Source organism: Lithobates pipiens, unplaced genomic scaffold (assembly GCF_037356315.1).
Source record: "Lithobates pipiens isolate NorthernLeopardFrog02 unplaced genomic scaffold, aLitPip1_a1.2 Scaffold_22, whole genome shotgun sequence".
Taxonomy (NCBI): domain Eukaryota; kingdom Metazoa; phylum Chordata; class Amphibia; order Anura; family Ranidae; genus Lithobates; species Lithobates pipiens.
The window spans coordinates 103,121,767-103,143,947 of NW_027507784.1; the positions used below are offsets into that span (position 1 = coordinate 103,121,767).

Here is a 22,181-nt window from a genome sequence, read left to right on the forward strand (position 1 = left end):
TAGGGACCGGTGTGGACAGAATTGCTGCAACCCTTATTAAGGATGGAGTCCCGGTCAATTTATCATTTGATGGATTGAGACCAGGATGACTACCACAAGTTTAAAGAGGAAATCCTTCTTCGAGGAGCAAGCCAACAATGCTCCAGGATGGGAGAGTGGTCACTGGAAGGCCAAAGTATCTGAGAGTCTGAGAAACGCAAAGTTTTGTGTCATGGCAGCTTAGGGAATGTGGTCAGCCCAGAAAGGAGGGCGTAACAGCCAGCATCCTGGTATAGCCAACCATTTTTGGAGTGCAAGTCTGCTGTTACCCCTAGCAACAGGGATATTGTGTTACCTGCAGGGGGTGTCAGTGGGTCCAGAAAGGCTGCAGTGTTGCTCCATGACCACATGGGGGAGTCAGCCTGTGGAGACACCCCAGATGGGAGACATTGTATTCAAGTCAAGGCTATGATACCCACTACAGGAACTAGTAAGACTATTTCAGTTTATGGAACTGAACCCAATGAAGTGGGAATGTGTCCAGCAGGGAGATCCACTGTGTGTATGAACATGGATTTGCTGCAGTGTGCTACCCAGAGCAGTGGGGAGGCACAGGGTGAAGCCCAGCTGACAACAAGGTTAAAGACTCAAACAGACATGGGGACTCTGTGTGTGCCTGCTATAATTCAGCAGACTGCTGGGAAAGCTAAACTAGGGGTGAAAAAAATTGTCCTTGTGCCATGTTTCCTAGTGAGAGGTGCTGCAAAGTTGCCCAGGGAATCTTCCAAGAAGCCTGCAGTGACGGAGCAGAGAGCTTCCCAGGTCAGCTATGGAGCTGCCCAAGTAGGAAAGATTGCCCCTTTAAAGAGAGCGGGTGCTGTGAAGAGTCGCTCATAGGTTGTGGTGGGTAATAGACACAGACAACACAAAGGCAGAGGTTATGTCTACATGCAATGAGAATGCTGATAGTCATGCTGACAAAATTGTTACTATTGATAAATGTCATGATGATGGTAATGACATTGAAACATGTATTTTATGTAATGTCATATCTGAGAGTGATGTCGGTAAAATGTTCACTAACAATGATGGGAGTAGGAGATCTCCTGTGACAGGCAGAGGCACAGGATTGTCCATGGAAGTCTCATGGGGTCTCCATGTGTTGGAGCCAGAGAATGTCCAGGATGGCTCTGGTGTTACTCTGGTGGAACTGAGTCACACAGTGAGAGTGTGTGGGTGCAGCCCCACAGCCCTAAGTGTAACCCAGTTGGCAAGGCGTTAATTCAGCCTGCAAAAGCTTAGAGTGCAACGCTGGATGTGTCTGTAGTGCCCCCAGAGCATGGTGGTCAAAATAGAGTATTGCACCTTGCCTTGGATGACGAAGCATCATCCCAATGCTCGTTATGAGTATTAGCATGTTGTCACAATGTGACAAATGTGTTGTTTTGGCTAATGAATCCCAGGTTCCTGTGGGGCCTTCTAAAGTGGGGGATGCAAAGCTGTGGAGTGCCTGTGATGGAACCACAAGGGACTGGGATGATTGGTGCAACGAAGCACTCGTGACACTAGACAAAGTGACAATGAATTCCAAAGCAATGATGTGTAACAAAGGTGTGGACAGAACACCTGCTATGCCCAATGGAGGGATCGCAGGACGTCTGGTGCTCAAGGGCGCATTAGCCCCTGCAAAGGTTGATATCCTCCAGTCTGAAGGAAAGGTTCAGGGAGCTGGCATGGCAGATGTATTGCCCACAACCCAGCAGCTAAATAATGTCAAGTGTCAGGACACCGTGACTAATGCTGACTTGCAGAGGCTCATTGTTGTTGAGTTAGAGGGGAAGAGGAGACATGCATTTGACAGCGTTCCAGGGGAGCACCAGGCTGTGATGACAGGTAACTCCAAGGAAGTAGAAGTCTCTTCAAATGTCTTAACCTCTCAAACTGCAGTAGATGAGCCCCTCCATGTCTCAGATGAGGGAAAAGTCCCTTAAGAGGTCACACATTTAGACGTGGTAGGTATAGAGATGACAGAAACCTTACTCGAAATGCTGGAGTTGGTAAAAGCGCATTCACTGTACACTTGAGTGTTTCCAACACACCAGGTGGTACTGCGTAGTGCGAATGTGTGGAGCCAGGTGGTACAAGCCGTGCGGTAACCTTGACCAAGAATGGAATTGGTGGGACCCATATTTATTAAAAGTTTGGCAAAGGATCTCCACATTACCTGTGAGAGTACTTTCAGTTACCGATTGGTATGGAAGGCGCTCAGGAGAACTGTTTGAGATATCGGAGGTTTCTCCGCCTGAAGTGGTGACTAGGAGCATTTCTGCTGGTGCGGTCTGAGGTGCGGCTGAGCAGTTGTCAGTAGAGGGTGCAGATACTGTCTCGCCCACTAGATATCACAAAAAAGAAGGGCCCGGGATAGAGACAGCAGTAGCAGAGACGCTTTCTATCACTCGGAAAGAGGTAGATTTGTTAGGACAGCCGCCCATGGAGTGTTGAACAACGAGTGTGGTGGAGCTGGGTGATGGTTCTGTAGAGTATAGTCGCTTGCCAGTGTGTGGTCCCTCCTCAGGACTGGTCCTAACAAACACTGAAAAAGAAAGCACTAATGGTATCAGTAATTGTGACCTCAGAATTGTTGATCTGTTAATGATTGGTGCTGTTCATAAATAATGATTTTGTTGCCGTGGATAACCAGAGAAAAGTATTTGAACCTGAAGGACCTATAGTGGAGGGTAAAGCTGAGTTCAAAGGAAGGATCAGGGAAAGCAGAGTTCCCCCAAGAAAAGAGAATAAGACCAGGGACCCCAAGAAAAGAAAGAGAAGGCTGGGTATAAGGAACTCTAGGACCCTAGTGAGATTCAAGGTAGGGCATACCTAGAAGCACACCCAGAAAAATGGTTGGGCCTACGTGGCTGATGGCCAGCACAGAATTGTCCCAACTGCAATGGTAGGTGCAGGTGTTCCTCCCTCCAGATCAAAACAAAGGGTGGGAGACTGTAGCCCATGTAAGGGGGATGCTATGCCTAGGGACTGGGAAAGGCTGGCCAGCTTTGAAAGTCTGGGAGACTAAAGAAGCCAGTGAGTCCAGGGATTCATGAAGTCTGTTGAGAGCAAACAGAGGAACTGCTGACAAGAAAGAGCCAGGTGGCTCAGTATGTTTTCATTTATGTTTGAATGAAGTTTAAATTGGGATTCCTGGATGGACTTTTGTTTTTTGTTTTTCTCCCTTTAATAAAGATGGGCTACCGGGCCCTTAACTATAAGGCCTGTCTGACGTGGACTCACTGCACAAAGAATGTATCTATCATTAGAGCTAAACACCCAAAATATCACACCTCCTACATAAACTGTACATGTTTATCAGCATGCTTCTCTTCTCTAGAGAACATAGAACACATAGATCCGGAATACAGAAAATACACAGATGTAAAAATTGTAATTGAAGGTATATAGATGTAAATAAATAAGTAAATGTGGCTGTTGTCTACACCCCAAACACTCCACTAGGTAAAGTTGATAGTTATAGTATAGAAAGATAGGGGAGGGGTAAGTGGCACTGCCAAAATATGAAAGGAGTGTATGGTGCCTTATATAATAGAATCCTGTATCTGCTCAATGTGATATAAATTCATACAACATTATCAAATATAAATTCATATTTGAAAAGTGCAATGTGCTTAGTAGTGCAACAAAAGTGAAGAAAGTGACCATCGATAAATTTCAATGATAAGACTAAAGTCAATTCATAAGGTAAAAAATATATGATAAATATATATAGTGAATATTATAGTGCTAACACAAATGCACTTATATTAATATATATATATACGTGAAAATATATGAATAACAGATGTACAAAAGTAACGTGTACAAAAAATATATATAACAAAGTCCAATAATTGAAGAAATCAATTAAAGAAAGCCTGTACATCGACCACCAGTAGAATCAAAGATGAAATAAACTGGCACTGTACGGCAGGCAGGACATAAAACATGGCACATCTTCAGCAAAGGGGAAAAGTATATGTACTCTTACCAGAACAGGTGGACCCAAATGTCAACGACAAAGAGTCATAAAGGCATGGGTGCCAAAATCGTTGGATAGATGGAACTCCAAAAGATCCAGAACCTCCACAGATGTATATGGGTGGCCACCAAACAAACCTCCAATGGAAGGAAAACCACAACTGGATCCTGGGTGTCAGAAGACTAGCTGTACAGCTGGGCAACTCTCATCCAGATGGTATTCAAAAAAAGAATGCTTCCATATAGTGTAGATCAAAAAAAGTATTTTTTTTATTTCTAAAAACTGGCATACAGCAATTAAAAAAAAACTGTGATCAGCTGAACTGAACTGTGATCAGCTGATGTCAGCCCACAAAAACTCATGTAAATGAGGGACAGGGTAACATTATTACAAACCATTGGCATTTCATATTCCCTGAATTTTAAGATTTTATGCAGTAATATCATACTTACATCAACTCCTTCCAGCTTGTTGGTGAAGCTACTACTGACTGATTGCAGAGCAACAGGGGGCCAGGAGTGGAACCAGTCTATGGCTGTACAGTTCACCAGGGCTGGAAACTTTCTTGCTCTGTTTCTCAAAGTAAAACCCACAGGTGAAAAACACAGGACTACCTGCAGTAAATGAAATCATGAAAATAAAATTATTAATATTTCAACTTTCATTTAAATAACTATAATGTTCTCACATGATCCATAGTATCATGACAGATCAAATCCATACTATAGCAGGAAATAATATAATGTAATACATTATTATTTGAGTACTGTTTATTTTATTTTTCCCTCATATGTAAGCATTATATAACTGGTAGTACACACCATAAATAAATAAGGAGGCTGGATGAAACCAAGAGAATAGGATTTTTCTATCAATAGTAAAAATGCCTGGTTTTCTTTGGCTATCTCTGAACCTCCCTATAATAGTGTAGATACTAGAGGGAGTAAGATTATTTAAACTGTGGGCCAAAAGGTTTTTACACCTTGACCATGTGCAGTCATTTGATTAGAGGATGGATATGAAAGACAATAGAGGCAATTTGTAGCAAAGATCCAGAGTGACACAGAGAAGAGATGGTGAAAATGGCCAACTTTGTGTTAACAATTTTATAATTATAGATCACATATAAGCATACTTGAGAACTTTAAAAAATCTGATTTCCTGAGACTGGTGATGGAGAGGGGGGGGGGGGGTATTGACTTAACAGTGAGAGGGGCCTAAAACTTGAGCCTATGTAGATACATAATTCAGGGGTCGTGGTTGGGTAGCATACATAATACAGGGGTCTAGTGTGAGTAATATACATAGGGCAGGGGTCAGGTGTGCAATGTCATAGGGCAGGGGTCAGGTGTGTGTGCAATGTACATAGTTTAGGAGTCAGAATTTTATACAGCTGAGCGCACAGCACCCCCTGTGATGCTTTTCACCACCAACCTCTTATATATACTACAGCAGTACCACCTATGTACATACATACATACAAACTCCATATAACATGTATACACAACACACATATAACACACCCATAAACATACACATACAATACATACACACTGCATACACATATATACATACATACATGCACATTCATACACAAACCTGTAACATACATGCAACATACACTGAGCAAAAATATAAACTCAACCCTTTTCTGTTTGCCCCTATTTATCATGAGCTGAATGCAAAGATTTACAAATGTTTCTATGTATACAAAAGGACTATTTCTCTCAAATATTGTTCACAAATCTGTCTAAATCTGTGTTAGTGAGCTCTTCTCGGTTACGACGACGAACTGCAGTCAGATCTGAAACGCCTTTGGAGATGGCTTATGGTAGAGAAATGAACATTCAATTCAAGGACATTCCTGCAGTCAGCATGCCAATTGCACATTCCCTTAAAACTTGCGACATCTGTGGCATTGTGCTGTGTGATAAAACGAAATTTTAGAGTGGCCTTTTATTGTGGCCAGCCTAAGGCACATCTGTGCAATAATCATGCTGTCTAATCAGCATCTTGATATGCCACACCTGTGAGGTGGATAGATTATCTCGGCAAAGGAGAAGTGCTCACTAACACAGATTTAGACAGATTTGTGAACAATATTTGAGAGAAATAGGTCTTTTGTGTACATAGAAAAAATTCTAGATCTTTGAGTTCAGCTCATGATAAACAGGGGCAAACACAAAAATGTTGGCTTTATATTTTTGCTCAGTGTACATACACACTGCATGCAACATACATATAGTATATACTGCATACACATACAACACATTTATACACAATCACTTACCTCTCTAATGGCATCTACAGTTTCCTTCAGCCCCCTCATCTGATCCACAGGAGCAGATTTAGGCAAAGCTCCAGACTCCTCCTTCCTGGCAGCCTGTATTTACTTGCATTTACTAGCCTGGCGCAGGCTAAAAAAAAGTCAGAATAATGACAGCATGCACGCTGCACTTTGTTTTCATCTCTGGGATAGAAATTCCAGAGATGTAGCAATCCGGTATTGACTCAGCAAATGGAGTTAAATTTCAGGATTGCCAGGTCAATTCCGACAAGTTCCTAGCTATGCATATAAGCATGGCAAAGGTTCAGGCTGTAGCATACATTGGGCTAAGGTTTTGAAAACTCCAATCTTTCTAATTCTAAATATATAAATAATTTACTGACCACTTTCTAACTGTATAGCCCATTCATTGACTCTATCAGCAATCCCATGCATTATAGACGCTTTATTCAAAGGGGTAAGGCTCCATTTTCATAGCTAGCAATTGTTTCTGTATGTAGTTTCAACCCTACTTTAAATATATGTTTGAATCCAGCACATTCCCTAGTTACATCCCCACACACTATTGTAAGTAGAGTAATACACAGGATGGCATATAGAAGTTTGTATTAAACTGGCATTACACAAGTAGAATTTCATTAGACTCTTATTAGAAATGTTTAATTTTAAGTATGTTTGACTTTCTAATCATTAGTGGAGTCAAACTGATTTGACTGTAGTGACAAGAAAATTTGCAGGATGGAAAATATTTCTTGAATAAACAGATTTCTAACAGTGTATGTGTTTTTTGTTTGGGAAAGACCATTCATTCAAAAATTCCAAAATTGAATGTTAAAAGCAAAATAAATTTTGAAGTGCTTTTGAACAACATCTGCCAAGTCATGAAATGTACTGAGATTTTTGTACAATTATTCAAACAAACGTTTGCACAAATATTCATACGAACATTCATTCAAAAGTCTGTTAATATATGGCCAGATTTAGTCATCCTGCCCTGCTCCTTTTCCCTCATCTCACCAGTCAGAGAGGCACTTTTGATTAAAAATGACTACCGTATATACTCGAGTATAGGCCGACCCGAATATAAGCCGAGGCCCCCAATTTACCCCCAAAAAACTGGAAAACTTATTGACTCGTGTATAAGCCGAGGGTGAGACATGGCTGTCCATCCCTGTGTGTCCGTCCATCCCTGTGTGTGTGTCCGTCCATCCATCCATCCATCCATCCCTGTGTGTGTGTCCGTCCATCCATCCATCCCTGTGTGTGTATCCATCCATCCATCCATCCATCCATCCCTGCGTGTGTGTGTGTGTGTATTCATCCATCCATCCATCCCTGTGTGTGTGTGTGTGTGTGTATCCATCCATCCATCCCTGTGTGTGTGTGTGTGTGTGTGTGTGTGTGTATCCATCCATCCATCCATCCATCCCTGTGTGTGTGTGTGTGTGTGTATCCATCCATCCATCCCTGTGTGTGTGTGTGTGTGTGTGTATCCATCCATCCATCCATCCGTGTGTGTGTGTGTGTGTGTGTGTGTGTGTGTGTGTGTGTGTGTGTGTGGGTGTGTGTGTGTGTCCGTGCAGCCTTGTGTGTGTGTCCAGCCTACCTGTGTCCCAAGCCTCCGTCCCGAGTCGCCGTCGTCCCGTGCCTCCTCTGTCCCGTGCCTCCTCTGTCCCGTGCCTCCTCTGTCCCGTGCCTCCTCCGTCCCGTGCCTCCTCCGTCCCGTGCCTCCTCCGTCCCGTGTCGTGCCGATGGATCGCCGCTCCAGGATCGCCGCTCTTCTCGGCGGCCATTCTACAATTCAAAAGCCGCGCCTCCTTCTCCGCCTCCGCCTGTGATAGGCGGAACACTCAATTTCCCAGCAGCCTGTGTTCCGCCTATCACGGACATCCTCTCATACTCGTCCGTAGTATGAGAATGAACGGATGTCCGTGATAGGCGGAACACTGACTGCTGGGAAATTCAGTGTTCCGCCTATCACAGGCGGAGGCGGAGAAGGAGGCGCGGCTTTTGAATTTTAATGTCCGCCGTCTGTCTGCTCGATACGCTGATCGAGCAGTCAGACAGCGGTGACTCGAGTATAAGCCGAGGGGGCACTTTCAGCCTCAAAAAAGAGGCTGAAAATCTCGGCTTATACTCGAGTATATACGGTATGTTGTCTGTATAATAAGGTGTGATCTAGAGCGCCTTTACAAATTGCAGCTAATGACTGCATATAAATCTCCTAGAGGAGAATATGTTTATGAATGTCTGTACCTCTCTTCTCGGCGCAGAAGAGAAGTGAATGGAATACACAGTTAGCTGCTGTGATATTTTGTGGAAGGAGCAGTGATATTTGTGCCTATAGTCTTGCAAGATCACAGGCCCAAATACTACTCAATAAAAATTAAAAAATAAAGGCAGTAAAATAACAGGTAAAAAAAAAATGTAAGTAAAAAAATAGGAGCCATGCATGAATAATTGTGTTTTTTTTATTTCTGTTAAGAACTAATTAATTCTAATAAATTATATTTGGGCTATACAAAAACATTCCTTTACAAGTGTCACATAAATGTCAGAAATGTGCATAGTAAGGTAATTTTATTGGACAGCTGGAAACAATGGTACTTTACCATTGGTCCAAGACTCCAAGTTCTTCATTGAGCTCAGTGCCTCTGAAGTGAGAGGCACTGTGAGCTCAATCTCTCAGTCTGCTGCAGAGTGTGTCAGCTTGTATTTAAAGTGCCCGCAATGTATTTAGATTCTGACCGGCTGCGCAAGGAGCCCCATATCTCTGGAACCATAGGTCTACGATAAAGCTACGACCCTCGAAGCTCTTTTTTTTTTTTAATGTTCATGGCCCTGCCTCACCTGCCTCCCCTGACTGCATGTTCCTGCAACATATGACATCTCTCTCACATACAGTACATATATGCAGCAACTGTAACAGCAACAGTTTCAAACATACCATGCTCTTTGTCATGATAATTAGAAATTTGTTTTGTTGACATGCATGTGCTTCTACTATGGGGGCTGCCAAAAATGTATAGAGTTAGGACAGCATATAATACTGTGGTGCAGTGAAATGGCTTGGCAGCTTACGCATGTATTTGCAAATGTTTGTAAAACGAAACCCTTGTTTTTAACGCAGACTGTTAGGGTAATACGGTTGTTTGCAGGCTGGTTGGTAAGTTGAGCTGGGAACTGTCTTTTGTTTTATTTGACATGCTTTGTCCTTCCATGTGCTTCTTGCTGTGATAGCCAGTTATAGGTGGGAGCAGTGGCCATTTGTTTGTGTCTTGTCAAGCTAATTAGAAATAAATACTGTATAACAATGGATATAAGGGAACGGAGAGAAAATTACATCAATAAATAATTAAAATGCCTGAACACTCAGATGGAAAAGGATATAGCAATAATATATAAGATAGATGAAGAAAAGATGAATAAACATGATTTTCTTATCTAAGACACAGTAATACAACTGCTATACTACCCTAAGCTGTTAAAATCATATAGGAGATTCAATCAAAGAAACATAAACAAATAATCATGATTTAACCCTTTAGGTGTTAATGAGTCTAGAGCAGGGTTCCCCAACCCCCGGGCCAGGGCCCACTGCCAGGCTGTGGCTTGTTTGCGACTGGGCCCTGAAGGCTGCACTGTCTGGCGGGCGACGGTGGGCAAGCAGAGAGATGGCATCTCTCACCGTCTGCCCGGATCACCACTCTACAGCCCACACAGCAGGGCTTCTATACTGCTGGAGGTGAGGAAGGACAGCAGAGAGGTGAGCTCATCTCTCACCGCCGGCCCCGCATTACCACTGTTCTTCCTCACTGGCATGTGCTGCCACCACGGCAGGTAACAAACCTCATTTGGTAGTAGGTGTGACAAACCACATCTGGTGATAGGTGACAAACCACATCTGGTGGCAGGGGGCAAACCAAATCTGGTGGCAGTTGGCAAACCAAATCTGGTAGCAGGCAATGTGGCAAGCAGAAATCCACATCTGGTGGCAGGTGAGTTGGCAAACTACATCTGATGTCAGGTGCAAACCACATCTGGTGGCAGGTGGCAAACCACATCTGGTGGCAGGAGGCATAGCAAGCGTCAATCCACATCTGGTGGCAGGTGGCAATCCACATCTGGTGGCAGGTGGTGTGGAAAGCGACAAACCGCATCTGGTAGCAGGTGGTAATCCACATCTGGTGGCAGGCAATGTGGCAAGCAACAATCCACATCTGGTGGCAGGTGACATGGCAAGTGACAATCCACATCTGGTGGCAGGTGATGTGGCAAGTGACAAACCATATCTGGAGGTAGACGATGTGGAAAGTGTAAAACCAAATCTGGTGGCAGGCAAGGTGGCAAGTGACACTCTGCATCTGGTGGTAGATTCTGCCTTATGGTGAATTGAAGTATTTCATTTTATATTACAATGTAATGACAGAAATAATGTGCTTTAATCATCCTGACACCATATCAGCCATGGTGTTGTGATGATTGAAGCGCTAACACCAGCCATTTCCCCAACAAATTGCCAGTGAAAAGCCGCATAAACCCCACCCGGGCCTTGGCCCGCTTTCAATCCACAACGACGGTCCTTGTGCCAAAAAGGTTGGAGACCACTGGTCTAGAGCAGGGATATGCAATTAGCGGACCTCCAGCTGTTGCAGAACTACAATTCCCATGAGGCATAGCAAGACTCTTAGAGTCACAAGCATGACAGCCAGAGGCAGAGGCATGATGGGACTTGTAGTTTAGCAACAGCTGGAGGTCCGCTAATTGCATATCCCTGGTCTGGAGTGTATATCCAAAATACCTCATGTTTAGGGCACTTTCATACTGCCAGTCCCCGGGCGTCAGCGGTAAAGTGCCGCTATTTTTAGTGGCGCTTTACCATAGTTTTGGCAGTGCTTTTCGGGCACTATCGGATCGCTTTTAACCCCCGTTAAGGGCCGAAAAAGGGTTAAAACTGCAGCAAATCACTTTCATTTCAATGGGCAGGGGTGCGTTAGGAGCAGTGTATTCACCACTCCTACAGCACTGCAAAGAAGCTGCTTGCAGAACTTTTTTTTTACATCCTGCCAGCACAGCGCCCCAGTGTGAAAGCACTTGGGCTTTCACACTGGGATCGCAGCTGTGGCTTTTTTCAGGCACTTTACAGGCACTATCTTTAGCGCTAAAGCACCTGAAAAATGCCTCCAGTGTGAAAGGGGTCTGAGGGATGAAAATAGGTATCTGTTATAATAGATACCCAAATAGGTATCCTTTCTTCACACAGAATCCAGAATTGAGGGTCTGCATTACAGACAGATTTGTTTGCAACAGATCAGAATCAGGTTCTTTTATAAGAAGGTTTTCATCCTCCTGCTGACTTTAGGGCTATTGTTCATAGCCAGATGTCCCATGTTGAGAGGATAGACAAAGATATATTGCAATTACACAGACAAGAGATGAAAAAATACTTTAAGATAGAGGGTATTAACAGTCCTTAGTGACACAAGATAAAAAGGGTAAACACAAGGAAATTCAACAGTATAACACCTTTTGCCCATAGGGTCATCCAGTACATTCCTCCTAGCATTTTAGGCTGCATTCACACCTGAGTGTATTGTTTTCAGGCAGAAAGTTGCACGATTTTCCTGTGATTTTGTACAGGTCAAAAGGTCGCCAATGTAAAAAGCAGAAAAACGCCTGTAATCTCATCTGCCTAAAAAGAAGCTCATGTACTTTTTTGAGCTTCAGGCGTTTTGCTTCAGGCGACAGGCGACAGTTGTGAACAAGGGCCATTTAAATGAATGGGATTTTGCTTGTTGGGCATTTTGGAACTCTTGAGATGCGTGTTTTCCAAGCATTTTATGAGCTGAAAATGCTTATGTGTGAATGGGCCCTTAATGCCCCAGATAGAACAGGTGCAGCATTCAGCTGTGCTGAAGGCAGCCTGTCAAAAGTGTATGTCAGGCTGCGGCCGGAATGAGCTGAATGATGTATGGATTTGTACTGGCATTTAGGGCCCTGTCTGTCCAGATAGGAAGGTCCGGAATGCAGATCTGAAAGACTGCCTATAGCAGCACTGGATGCTGTACCTGTCTTCTCTGGCATATCCCTGAAGGGATACATTTCAGCTGGATAGCCCTTGGACTACAAGAGACTAACATTTGTTTGTCAATGGTGTTCTCCTGGAGAGGCTTATTCACAGATCTTGGATTTTAAGATGCCTCCTGTACAGGCATTTTGTTGCAATCAGACCATTAGGAACAGACTGGTTAGAGCTGACCTTCCAACATTGGCGGCACAATAAACTGCACAAGTTGTGCCCACAGATTGGGTTCCTTCCTCGTTCATCATGAGTGCTGTAATGTTATCAAGGATTTAAAAAAACACTAAGGAGATTTTGTATCTCCTATTTTATAACCAACACATTATTAGTTTGAATGTCCCTGGGGTCCTAAATATGATGTAGAGACCACCCAGAAGGCCATGATGGAGCTGAATAACAAAGATATTCTATTAAATTTAATTAGAAGAGAATGACGGGGATGGGAGGAGCCGCTGACACGTAGCAGCCGCCGGAGCGGCGTGCGTCCTCTTCCCTCGTCGTCCCCGCCTCCCGCCTTCCGTGTCGACCGCACCGCCCGCCTGCCATCAGCTGTTCGCCTGTACGAGACAGAGCGGACGCCCCAGGTGAAGACAGCACAGAGAGAGCGAGCAGAGCGAGCGTTCCCTTGTGAAGCAGGGACACAGCGGTAGGACGGCAGCAATGTGCGGAGCCCTGTGCCCCCCCCCCCCTCTCCACTGAGCCGACCTGACTCCACGGACATCTTTACCCCCCCTCACGCGCAGGTAAGGTCTCGGATCAGATAACAGTGACAGAGCAGAGGAGCAGCGGAGCGGTGAGGTGAGCAAGTAATCTGGATGAAAGAAGGGGGAATGGACAGTTGATCTCTTATATATCGCTACACACTAAAACTGACTGAAAGTACCGATGAAAATGGCTTCTTTTTTTTTAAAGTGATAAGGCGAATAGTTATAACCCTCCTAATGAATGCTATCAGTGTGACGCTCACTACCAGACCACTGGATTGCTATTAATCTTGTCTGATCAGTTGGATATAAACCCTGTAGGACGAGAAGTTGTGTGAGGTGGATGGATATATGAAGGGCAGACAAACAGCCATGCAGTGTGGAGTTTTCTCTCTCTTTTGCATACATTTCTCATACAGAGGCATAAAGTAGTGAGGACGGTTAGCGCTCGCTTGCGACTATCTTCCCCCTTGCCTACTCGACAGTGGACCGGCAGGCAGACACAGGTGGTAAATGCTGGTATTGACGCGGGAACTGAACTACGCCATATACCTGTGACAAAAAGGGAAGCCCACTGCCCATCTGCTGTCGCCTGTTGGCAGACTGGCATAAGGGGGAAGAACTACATCATTGTGCGCCCCCCACTTCGTGAAAGAAGGAACGGGGAAGGGGAAGAAAGGAAAAAAAAAAAAAAAAAAAAAAAACTCCCACGCAAAATAATTCTCTTCAGCACCTCTCCCTAATTGATAGAAGTGCCCCGCTCCTAGAAAGTGATGTAAGCAACCGGTACCCCACAAAGAGTTACAGGAAAAGGAAAAGGACCTTGGCCCTGAAAAAGGCCTTGAGTCTCTGGAGCTGACCCACTACAAAAGGAGTATGCGGGGGAAAATGAATAAAAGGGGAGGGGCGGGACCTACTAGTCCTGGGGGGATACAACGATATCTGGTGGGGGAAACAAGTAAGACGGAAAATAGCCAGGAAACCCCCAGCCAGAAGACACTAAGAAAATCAGGCGCGGGCATCAGTAAAACTATGGAGATGGGAGAGGGGCGGGGAGCGGAAAAACCTAAGGACTTATGCTCAACTCGCACTAGGATGGGGGGGGTTAGCTCCCGAGATGAAGATAAGGTCAAAAGAAGGGAAGAACTGGGGAGAAAAGGAGAGGCCCCTCCCCAACCCGAAACTCAACCTGAAACTCAATTTGACATAGAAGGAGACCCAGTGCTGGCGGAGCCACAAGCGACCTTGGGCATGTTGAAAGAGATATTTACAGAGGCATTGACTAAAGTAGAAACTTCACTTAAATCCGATATAGCTGGGATAAGGGCGGACATTGGTCTAGTACTAGGCAGGGTCGAGGAAATGGAGGAAAGAATGAATGGGTATGAACAGAAACTGAGGGACCTAAGCGAACAAGTGAAATCAGCCCAAAAAATAAATAGGACAATCCTATATAAAATCGAGGATCAGGAAAACCGCGGAAGAAGGAAAAACTTAAGGATAAAAGGTTTGGAAGAAAAATTTAAAAATGAAGAACTTCCTAAAGTGATGCGGGACCTGTTTAATCCTATCCTAGGAAGAGCGGAGGATGAAATACTAAAAATAGATAGAGTGCACCGAGTCTTGGGTTATCGGCCCCAAGCCACAGGAAAACCAAGAGATGTAATAATCAGATTTCATTTCTATGAGGAAAAGGCGCTAGTACTGGGGAATATCCGAAGGAAGGACAAGATTATGTTCCAGGAATCGGAGATACAGATATTCTCAGATCTGGCGGGGGAAACATTGAGGAGAAGAAGGCTCCTTAAACCCCTGACAGATCTGATGAGGTCATTAAACGTTCCCTATCAATGGGGATTTCCAGCATGTCTTAGGGGAAGGAGAGACGGCCGCACTGCAGTATTAAGGTTCCCAGAGGACTTAACGGACTTTTGTAATAGGCTAGAAATCCCTCCACCACCAATTCCAGGATGGGAGGAGGGGGGGGGGGAACAACGGAAATAGTGGGGCTATGCAGTGGTCCAGGGTCGGGGATAGGGGGGGGAGAGACGGGGTATAATTACCATCATTGGGGAGCGGGGGGTGGGGGCGGGAGGTGGGGGGGGAGGGCGCGGGTGCTTCGATAGGCTGTGATTGAGGCGGCCCTCCCAAAGAAAGCTAGGCGGGCAAAAAGGTGACCTACGGGTCACCGGGACACCTATGCGAGGAACAAAAATGGAATTTGTTCACTCCTCTGAAGGGAGGAGGGGGGGAGGGGGATGGGGGAGGGTTAGGGAGGGAGGGGGTTGGGTAGCGGGTGGGAGGAAGGGGGGGTGGGATGGGGGGCAATCTCTCTCTCAAATAGGGGACATGTACTCTCTCTCGCGCTCTCTCGTCTCCCCCTCCTCTCGCTCCCCGCGTTGACCCCCGGCGGGGGGGGGGCCTTTGCCCCCCCCCGGCGGGGGGCGGGGGGTGGGGGGAGGGGAGGAGGATGAGTGAGATATGACAAGGTTGAATTTGATAACATACAATGTGAGGGGTATAAGCACTCCCCAAAAAAAGTTTAGAGTAAACAAGGAGCTAGAATTATATGGGGCGAATGTGATCTGTCTGCAGGAAACGCATATGTCACACGAGACCAGAGGGGGACTGACATCTTGGAAGTTCCCTACATGGTTCTATGGCGACTCTACTACATGCTACGCGAGGGGGGTAGCAATAGGATTCGAGAGGAGTGTCAGGTTTGAAGTTGAGAAACAAATGGCCGATCCGGAAGGGAGATTTTTGTTCATAAGGGGAAGAATCTTGGATGGAGTATACACTTTTGCGAACATATATGCCCCAAATAGGGACCCAGATAAATTCCTAAGGAAGGCCCTGGATTTATTGGCAGAGTTCAGAAAAGGTAAATTGATAGTGGCGGGGGATCTGAATATGTGCCTCGACCCTCGGGTGGACTCTTCTGCGGGGTCCCCCCGATGGTCGGGGCTTAGATATAAAAAGATAAAGGCTACGCTTTTAGAATTTCAGCTGGTCGACGCTTGGAGGATTAAACATCCAAATAGCAGAGACTATACCTTCTACTCATCGGTGCATGGGACATTTACACGAATCGACTATGTACTGATTGAACATCAAATGCTCCCAGCACTCAAAGATATAGTAATAAAACCTATCTCCCTATCTGACCATGCCCCAGTTATGGTACAGCTGGAGCTAGCAACAGACCAGGCCAAAAGAGAGACATGGAGATTAAATGAAGCGCTAATTCAGGACCTAGAGACTAGAAGTAGGATTGAAACAGAGCTGGAAGAGTTCTTTATAAGAAATGACTCCCCAGAGGTTACGAGGGGTACGATATGGGAGACCCACAAAGCATTTATAAGAGGAATTTTAATAAGCATCGGGACAGGGAAAAAGAGGGAAACAGGGAAAAGGTTACAAGAGTTAAATAAGGAGATTTGGGAATTGGAGCAACGAACAAGACCAAAGGGGATCCCAGAGAGAGTAGAACTAAAAGATAAGAAGCTAGAATTAGAAGGACTCATGGAGAAGGAAAGGGTGCGAGTCAATCACTGGGCAGAGAGTATAAGATACCAGGAGGGGAATAAATCTGGGAAATGGTTAGCAAGAGTAGTGCGGGAGAGAAGAAATGTCTCCTTCATATCAAAAATAAAAAATGAAAAGGGGGAAATGAAGCATTCCACTCCCGAAATTGCAGCGGTCTTCCATGGTTATTATAGCCAGCTATATAAGGTAGGACAGGGAAAGGAGAAAAGCAGGAATAAAAAAGATACTATCGAGTACCTAACAGGAATAGAGTTCCCTACAGTTCCAGAGGATGAGTTAGAGAGGTTAGACGCCCCGGTAACGGTAGACGAGGTGGTGCGGGCAATAAGGGGGATGGCAATCGGGAAGAGTCCAGGCCCGGATGGGTTTCCAATCCTTTATTATAAAAAGTTTGAAAAAATATTGGCGCCCAAACTATGCGAGTATATGAACGCAGTCGCAGAAGGGGAAGAACTTAGGGAAGAAGCATTGATGGCTTACATAACTTTGATATTAAAGGAGGGGAAGGACCCAACAACCCCGGGGAGTTATAGACCGATCTCTCTTCTGAATACGGATGTGAAGATATTTTCAAAAGTAATAGCAGAAAGGCTAAAACCATTACTACCCCAATGGGTCCATAGCGATCAAACGGGGTTTGTCATGGGAAGGGAGGGTAGAGATAACTGCCTTAAAACCCTCATGTTGATCCACGGAGTGGAAAGCAGCGGATCCCCAGTCGCCCTGTTATCAGTGGATGCTGAAAAAGCATTTGACAGGGTCGACTGGGGCTTCATGTTCGAGACCTTAGGGCATCTGGGATTAAAAGAAAAAACATTGCGATGGATAAAAGCATTTTACTCCCACCCGACGGCAAAAATAAAAATTAACGGTAACCTTTCCCCAGTAGTAAAGCTATATAATGGAACCAGACAGGGGTGTCCTTTGTCCCCAATGCTGTTTGTTCTGGCCTTGGAACCCTTGTTGGTCTCGATTAGGAAAAATGAAGATATAAGGGGAGTGAGAATTGGTAGAGAAGAGTATAAGGTGTCTGCGTATGCAGATGACATATTATTTTATGCCTCAGAACTCAGGGTGACTCTCCCAAATATAATTAAGGAGATCCATAGATATGGGAGGTTGACAAATTTTAAGATCAACATATCAAAAACCGAAATTCTGAACATAACAGTACCTAAAAAAGAACAAGAGGAACTCCAGAGCTCTTTCCCCTTCATTTGGTGTAGGGAGGAGCTGAGTTATCTGGGGGTAAGAATTACGCCCACATTGTCATCTGTATACGCGGCCAATTATACATATATATTAAATAAGGTCAAAGAATGTTTTAAAAGTATGAGATATAAACCCTTGTCATTAATAGGGAGAGTAAATGCGTTAAAAATGTTCATTTTGCCAAAATTGACATATATGTTCCAAATGATCCCAATAAAAGTTCCGCAGGAGTTCTTCACGAAACTTAAAACTCTAACTTTAAAATACATATGGGGACGTAGGAATCCCAGGATCTCTTATGCGACTCTGGAAAGGGGGAAAGTAGGAGGAGGATTAGCAGCCCCAAACTTTAGAAGATACTATCAGGCAGCAGTAATCTCACGAGTGGTGGATTGGGTGTATGATAAAGGGGATAAAGGGTGGGTAAATATAGAGAAAATACAAAGTGGAGTTAATCTAGGAAAGAGGATCTGGATACCAAGGGATTTTCGCGATTTGGGGAGGAGCACTAATCCACTAACTACTAATTTGTTTAAAACATGGGATAAAGTGGGCGAATCAAATCACTGGCAGTACAACTCACCTTTAATTTCTTTATTAGACACAAGTTTTTTTAAACCAGGGAAGGAGGAATTTGTTTACTTCACTAGATGGGCAAAAAAAGATGATATTTTACTGAAAGATGTGATGAACGGGGACAGATTTTGCACTTTAGGAGAAATAAGACAAAGATGGGGAAGTAGGAATTTAGATAGCTGGAGATATGCACAAATTAAACACTTTGTTCAGACTTTGCCTAAGCCACTCCGAGGGACAGGAGATCTCAGACCAATGGAGAGAATGCTCTCGGACTCGAGCTGCAAGAAAAAAAGTATGTCCAAAATCTATAAAATCTTACAGGAGGAAGAGGACCCAGGGGAACCACTATACCTGAAAAAATGGGAAGAAGAGTTGGGCACCGTGGGGGATAAGGAACGTAGAAAGAAGATCTTAAGAATAGCAGGTACAATATCTAGGGACAATATGTCATTAGAAATGTCATTTAAATTAATGGCAAGATGGTATGTTGTCCCACAAAGAGCCCATAAGAGGAGAGCAGGTATATCAGCACTATGTTGGCGGGGCTGCGATAAGGTGGGAACCTTTGCACACATATGGTGGGAGTGTGGAAAGATTGGCCCATACTGGGAGAAAATTATAGAAAATATTTTCCGAATAACAGGGGAAGAGGTAAAGAAGGAACCATGGACATGCCTGTTTCACGACACTGACAAAACACTGGGGGAATATAAAAACTCATTGACCCCCCACTTACTGATTGCAGCAAAAAGCCTGATCCCAAAGAGATGGGGCACTCCCGAACCTCCATCTATGAGGGAATGGTTAGGCAAAATAGAGTGGGTAAGATCAATGGAGGAATCAATATCTAGAAGAGGGGACCAAGTGGAATCCTACCTCAGTAAGTGGGAAAAATGGCTGGAGTATAAGAAAACAAGGGAATATCTCAGAATGAGTGGATCCGAGGGGAAATGAGGGGGGGAGCGCGGGGGAGAGTTGGAGAGAGAGAGAGGGGAGGGAGGGAGCGGGTCTGGGAGGGGGGCCGGGGATAGATACGAAAATGGAATGGGTAGTATATTTTTTTTTGTAATATACTTCTTCTTTGAAACCTTAATAAAATAAACAAAGAATTAAACAGAGGAAGTGTTAAAAAAAAAAAAAAAAAAGGGGTCTGCATGTGATGCGAAAATAGCACTGCCAATAGGCAAAATGGTGGCGATAAGAAGAAGGAACTAAGGTAACAAGGGCGCAAAGTTGGCCACAATTTGATGAAGAGAGACCATGGCGTGCTGTATACTGATGCAAAAGAGAAAAAAAAAAAAAAAAAAAAATTTAATTAGAAAAACCTTGCTCATTTATAACTAGCTTGAAGAAGAGCATGGTATGCTTGAAAGTGCTGTTGTTACGTAGTATCCCATTTGGAAGCAAGACCATTTATACCTCCACTGCTGAGAAATCTAAAAAAAAAGATTTTTTTTTCATCTTTAATTCTATAAACATAATGTTAACAAATAAGGAGCCTTCAGCTCCACTCTGCCTGAACTATACAAATAAATATTCAAAATGGCCACATCCACATTGAATTAAGTATTGCATTGTAATCTTAATCCTGACACTGACAGACTCAGTAGAAACTACATCTAAAAAGTATATTCTTACAAATATGTCTGCTTTATATTCAGGTCATGCTTGTTAAATGCTAAACCCATAAACACAATTGCAATTTGACTGCTGTAATGTATTGCATGTAGACTGCCCAGCAGAGGATGTATGTACTTCTGAAAAGCTAAAAGGACCTCAATAATTCAATTTTCCTTATGTGATCAGTGGACTCTGTGAGCTGTACTTGAAAGCAGCAACAAGATAAAAAACGCAGAAGGCAAGACTTTGGGAGGCTATTATGCTTGCGTCCCCTCCCCCAGATTTCACACACTTTTATGGCTCCATGTGAACTCTGCACAGTGGGAATGGTTTAAACTTCAATCCACAACTTGATCAATGGAAAAAAAAGTGCTAATAGGTGCCCAAGCTGCAAAATAGGGTGCCTTGATTCCAGATTTCAGTGCCTTTAACAAAAATAGAGTCTGAAAGAAACCTAACTGGGCTCTATATAGATGTAATAAACTACAATGTACGGTACTTTAAAATAGAGAGGATCTGAGTTTATCTAGAGAATGAAGAACTACAATTCCCAAAATACCTTTATGCAAATGCCCCCAGTTTCTAAATTTTGTATTCATTATGGAAATGTCCACTTTTGCTTATATATTGCCGTTATATAGTGCTGATATATTACACAGCACTTTACAGAGTATGCAGAGAGTCATTAGTGTTAGCAATGGTATGGAATAAAGTAAAAGAGCGTTGAAACTGGAGCTATGTTTGCCTCTGGATTAAAAAAACTGAGCTTTATTGCAATACCTTGCTAATGAGAAGCTTTAGGCCCCTTGTACACAAGGTGCATCTAGCTCCTGTGCATTTCTCCGGACATTTTAGTGCATCCAGAAAAGACAGGTGCAGTGTCCAGCCTTGCTTCCTGAGGCATGTTAAAGTCTATGACAGGCTGCAGTTGGATGGGACTGAACGCTGTATTAAGTGGTACTCACACTTAGAGCCCTAAGATGAATTCCTGGAATGTGAAAGACTTGCACTCCAGGCATTGGCCCCTGAATGCATAGGGCCCAAATATAAGCATTTCTCAGTATAGGGCCCCATTCATCCACAACATGTCATAGATTTTGACCAGCAGCTGGATGCTGCACCTGTTCTTCCTGGGTGCACTCAAATGCTGGGAGGAACGCACAACAGCTAGATGCCCCTGTCTGTTAAAAAAAAAAATCATATGTTATGTACTAATGCAAAGCGCAAAACGAGGCAACAAGTAAAATTATCATTTATGGGATACTACTACTATATAGAAAACAATGCCAAAGTGTATATCCAAATGTTCATTATACAATATGGACCAATATTACCCTTATGGTTGGTTAGTTACCCCGATATAGAGTGAGATTACAATTGACACAACAGAATATGTCTGATGACAATCATTTGGGGACTACTCCTTCCTAGGGTGCAATGTTTCTGCTGCATCAAAAGTAAGCTGTTCATGAAAGGGAAACCCATTCATGACAGCTAAAGCTATTGCTTATACAGTGATTATCACTGATCACCCCCCTCTCAGAGTAGTACAGTGTCACTATGATGACAATGAACTACTCTGATAACGGGATGTAAAAAAAGAGTTTAAAAAAAATGTAAAATGTTTAAAAAAATGTATTTTTATTTTTGTTACTAAAGAAATGTAGCAGAATTTATTTTGACTAAATGTATGAAGAAGTGTGACTTGGATATGTTTTTTTAACAGAAAGTAGAAAATAGTGTTTCTTTTTTCAAAATTTTTGGTCTTATTTCCTTTATATAGCAAAAAAAAAAAAAAAAAGTGGTGATCAAATACCACCATAAGAAAGCTCTATTTGTGTGAAAAAAAAAGTATACATTTCATCTGAAAACAGTGTTGCATGACCACACAATTGCCAGTTAAAATAGCACAGTGCCAAATAGCAAAAAATGGCCTGGTCATGAATGGGGTAAAACCTGTGAGTTTCTAAACTCTATTACTGAAAAATCCGAAATACCTTGTAATTTTTTCAATGAATACAAGGAGTTCTCTGATTGGAAAAGGTGGATATTGCGACCTAACCAAGGTGTATCTGCACCTCTTCCAATCAAAAAATTGATGGTATTCATTGAAAAAATATAAGATGTTCTATGAAC

General features: G+C 43.6%; 1 protein-coding gene across 1 annotated transcript in view; it reads right to left on the reverse strand.

Moving 5' to 3' along the window:
• LOC143925685 (dynein axonemal heavy chain 11-like) overlaps positions 1 to 22,181 on the reverse strand; it is a 701,866-nt gene that overhangs the window by 337,970 nt on the left and 341,715 nt on the right. The window contains exon 43 of the mRNA XM_077450147.1: positions 4,465 to 4,626. Within this exon, the coding sequence (XP_077306273.1) occupies positions 4,465 to 4,626 (162 nt within the window). The remainder of the gene's footprint in view (positions 1 to 4,464; positions 4,627 to 22,181) is intronic.